At 40.5% G+C, this 4538-nt stretch overlaps 1 protein-coding gene across 2 annotated transcripts in view; it reads left to right on the top strand.

Moving 5' to 3' along the window:
* Window positions 1–4538, top strand: part of EGFL6 (EGF like domain multiple 6) — a 62070-nt gene that overhangs the window by 32516 nt on the left and 25016 nt on the right. For both annotated transcript variants that reach the window (XM_017508818.2, XM_017508817.2), the window contains exon 5: window positions 2771–2890. In XM_017508818.2, the coding sequence (XP_017364307.2) occupies window positions 2771–2890 (120 nt within the window). The remainder of the gene's footprint in view (window positions 1–2770; window positions 2891–4538) is intronic.

Consider the following 4538-nt stretch of genomic DNA (forward strand, 5'->3'; position numbering starts at 1 on the left):
ATGGCTCATGCCTGTAATCCCAGCACTTTGGGAGGCTGAAGTGGGTGGACCACCTGAGGTCAGGAGCTCAAGACAAGCCTAGCCAACATGGAGAAACTCTGTCAGTACTAAAAATAAAAAAAATTAGCCAGGCATGGTAGTGCACCTGTAATCTCAGCTACTCAGAAGTCTGAGGCATGAGAATTGCTTCAACCCGGGAGTTGGAGATTGTAGTGAGCCAAGATTGCACCACTGCATTTCAGCCTGGGTGACAGAGCGAAACACTGTCTCAAAAAAAATATATGGTAAAATAATATGAAATTCATCCAAATTTCAAGTGTATGATTCCATGGTTTTTACTACATTCACAATATTGTGCAACCATCACCCCTATTGAGTTACAGAACATCTTCATCACTCCAAAAGGAAACCAGACCCAGTCACTCCCCACTACCCCTCCTCCAGCCCCTGGGAACTACAGATCTGCTTTACTGCTCTAGAGATTTGCCTACCCTGGATGCTTACTTTATAAATAAGAAGACGAACTAGGGGAAAAATAAATTATGTATCTATATCTGCATCTATATATAAGCAGAGCCCTGTTGAGTTTCCTTGTGAAAATAAGCATGTTGAACAAGATAGGCAGATTGTTTTAGGGAGGTGATAAATTTAAATTCCTTCTCGGAACATCAGTTCTTCCCACAATTCTTCCCACAAGCTAACTTTCTCATGCCCCTTGCCCCACTCCCAAAGATTAGTGACAGTTGTTGGAAATACATTCTGACTCACTCACATTCCTGAAAAGAAAAGCCCCTCTGTGATAAAGAAAAACCCATGTCCTGTGGGAGAGTAAGAGTCTATACCCATTCATTTATTGAGAGGAAAGGCTTTTCAGGTTTTATGTTGCAACTGAAAGGAAAACCCACCCTCCCTGCCTGCCTTCCCTTTTTCCCTTTTCTTTCTCCATCTTTCTTTCCTCTGCCTTACAGCCCCCAACAAACCTGGAGCCTGTGCCTTCAGCCAGCTTCCTATAGTTGCAGAGTTGCACAGGATCCGCGGCCGATCCTGGGTTTTCCCAAGATTATTAATCTTGCCTAGTGCATGGCTCACTGCTCCATAGGCTCCTCCTTGACAAAGCGTCCCAACACCACCAGTTACTTAGATCTTCTGTTAGCAAGCAATCATTCGAAAGCAGGCACTGGAAGGGTCTTTTAAAAAAATCTTTATTATTATAAATTGAACAGAAACTCACAGGAAATAAATGCCTAGTTCAATGAATTCTGATAAGGCAAGCACATTTGTAACCACCACTAAATAGAACTCAGCCAGAACCTCTTCCTCCCACCCCTCCCTAAAGGGAACTGCTATCCAGGCTTTTATAGTAATCACTTAAAATTTCAAAAAAGATGTATGCTAATGGATGTTTCTGAAACATTCCACAAAAGCCCAGTCAGTGCCAAAAAAGATATCTTTCCTCAAATAGAAAGATAGAATTAGGTTAATTTTGAAAATTAATTTTAAAAAAAGACAACTAAAGAGAAAACAAGAAAGAATAAAGGAATAATATAATCATTGGTAGGTGTTTGTTACAATACATTGGGTCTCTTTCTATATATCTAGGGGTTACCTGTGCCTCCCTGTTTATAGCTCAGTGTCAAGATAGCCCTAGACCTCTCTCCTGGATGCTGATTGAATTCCACTTGACTCCATGGATCTCTTTTGTACAGCTGGATTATTGGCATGTTCTGACACCGGACTGGAACCATATGAGTTTCTTAGTCCCCCTGCCTTTCTAAGCTACACAAACTGGACCCTTGCTGTGGAAATGCATTTCTGTGAGATAAGTTATATTTAGCAACAAGTGACAAAAAAAAAAAGCCAAGTAGATTGTCTCATTTACTTAAAAACCTGGAGGCAAGCAGTTCGAGAACACCTCAAGAAGAAGTCAGTCTCTGTCATCCTCAGAGTATTGATTTTACTCTGTGTGTGGCCTCATAGTTACGATATGGCTGCCCCAGCTCCAGACATCACACACACATGGAAAATAGAGAAAACTAAGTGGGTATGAGTGATGCCAATAAACCAATGCCTCTTTCATGCCTGTCTCTTTTTATCATGCACTAATATCTTTTCCGGGAGCCCCACTCCCTCTGGTGGATTTATTTGTATATCTCCTTGGCCACACTTGGTCATATGGCCACTCCTTGCTGAAGGAAAGCTGGGGAAAGCTTCAGTGCTGGGAATGACAAGAGAAAAGAGTCCAGAATGGCTTTCAGATAGCTGATCGGCTATATCTGCCACATGTTTTAGCTCAGTCACCTAAAAGACCAAGTCTTATGACTTAAGTGACTCTCACTGAGGCTAGATATGTATGGAGAGATCTCCAGGGTAGATTCTTTTACCCTGATTACTCAGGTTGGTAATCTCCATCAGCAGTTGCATTTCAACCTATTGAGGCCAGCCAGGTGACATAAAAGAGAGGCTAGAACACACACAAGTGGAGAAAGTGATACAGTCTGTGGGGTGTGGGGTGCATGCCCTGCCTAAAGACAGTCAAATTCAGTGCAGTGGCCAAGAAAGCAGACCCTGAGTAGGATTCAGCCCCAGGACCACCAAGATGCTACCCCTACTGATTCCTTTTGGCTCTCCATTTGGGACTCAGACAATGAAACTTGCCCTATAATGCCATGCAGTGTGTTTCATTCAATTGCCCAGAATTTGGTGATAGTTTCTTAGTAAGCTCTTTTTATCATCTTAAGAGAGAAAGGCTAATCCTTGTCTACTTTTTCAGACTCTAGGACATGTGCCATGACAAACTGTCAGTACGGCTGTGAAGACACAGAAGAAGGGCCACAGTGTCTGTGTCCATCCTCAGGACTCCGCCTGGCCCCAAATGGAAGAGTCTGTCTAGGTACAGCAGCAGGAATCACCTCCACTCCTCCTTCTCCTTCCTTGACTCCCCCTTTACTAAATCTCTTTTCATTCATCACAATCAGCTTGTTTGACTAGACATTGCAAAATTCTAAAAGTACAGGTTTATATCTATTTTTGAGATATTTTTAGCCACATATGCTCTAGACATATTTTGGAATGCTAAAGAGCACATTTTTCTATTATTTTGTATTACCTTAATGCCATAGTAGAAAAGGGATAAAGATAATTTTAGTATATTTGCTATGTACAGTTTATTTAAATTATCATCCAATACAAATTCCCCTACTTATACTTTGTCATTTAATGTATAATCCTAAGGACCATTGGGTTTTATTCTGGGTCCTAGCTAATATTTTCTGGAAAACTATATTTATTGATTTTTTAGATATAACATTATTGAAAATAGTATATACCTTTTATATCATTTACATTAGCATGTAATCAATTTCATGTTGTCTTTAAAACTTGCTCTAAGTTGTATGAACTAAGTCTAATTAATTTAACTGGAGAAAATGAGCAGATTAAGCCCATCATATTAATTAAGAGAACATAAAAATTATTTGTTTAGAACTTTGAATTTAGTCAAATCCATTGGCTTAGAACCTTCCTCTCTTGCTCTCCCTTGTCTTATTTTGTGTCTTAGTTTTGGGCTCCATAGAAGCTGACCCTGAGCAAGTAGTTGATTTGGGAAGTGATCCCAGGAAACACTGGTTGAGGAGTAGGGAAGTAACCCAGAGAAAGGAAGGCACCAGTGCTGGGTGAATCCAATGAACAGGTTAAATGAGGTAGGGTCACCTTTGGGAGGCAGAGGGAAGCTACCCCTGAATTTTCCCTCTGGGGTGAGGGTGCTGGATATTCATTCATCAACTTCTGTCCTTCATTGATGGGGGTGCTGCTCTGGGACATGACTCTCCAGCACTCCCAGCCTGGCCTGGGTCAGGAGCAAAGCACAGTGTCGTATGTGCAGCAGGCATCCTTTGGCAGGTATGGAAACTTACCCGAACGCTGAGGAGCTATAGATGGAGCACCCACAGGGCACCTTCAGTGAGTGAAGCAACAGCTTTTTCACTTTGTGCTTTGGTTCCTTTGTGGATTTGAGTTATGTTCAACTATTGAATTGTATATATTCATAACACTTAATTACATTGCACCTATTATACATAATATTTAGAGCAAGTGAGCACTTAGCATTAATGAGGGATGCCAAACTAAATCAGAATGTTGAAAGAGTTCTTAATCTTCTGTGATTTAAAGAAGCACATATGAGTATGATTTCATAATCTTCTGTACTGCAATAGAAATACTTTTCAGTTAAGGTGCTAGATGTTTATTTATCCTAACTATACATAATGTAAAAAAACAAACAAACGCTGCATTTAGAAAACTCATCCAAGTTAAACACTTTTTAAAAATATACATGTAAATTAAAATTTTTTATCTCTATTCTTTTAGAATAATCAAAGATTTAATTAGGCTCACAGGATTTACTACTTTTTCATATAATAATATTTATATGAGGCCGGGCGCGGTGGCTCAAGCCTGTAATCCTAGCACTTTGGGAGGCCGAGGCGGGTGGATCACGAGGTCAAGAGATCGAGACCATCCTGGTCAACATGGTGAAACCC

This window comes from Cebus imitator, unplaced genomic scaffold (assembly GCF_001604975.1).
Source record: "Cebus imitator isolate Cc_AM_T3 unplaced genomic scaffold, Cebus_imitator-1.0 Scaffold401, whole genome shotgun sequence".
Lineage (NCBI taxonomy): Eukaryota > Metazoa > Chordata > Mammalia > Primates > Cebidae > Cebus > Cebus imitator.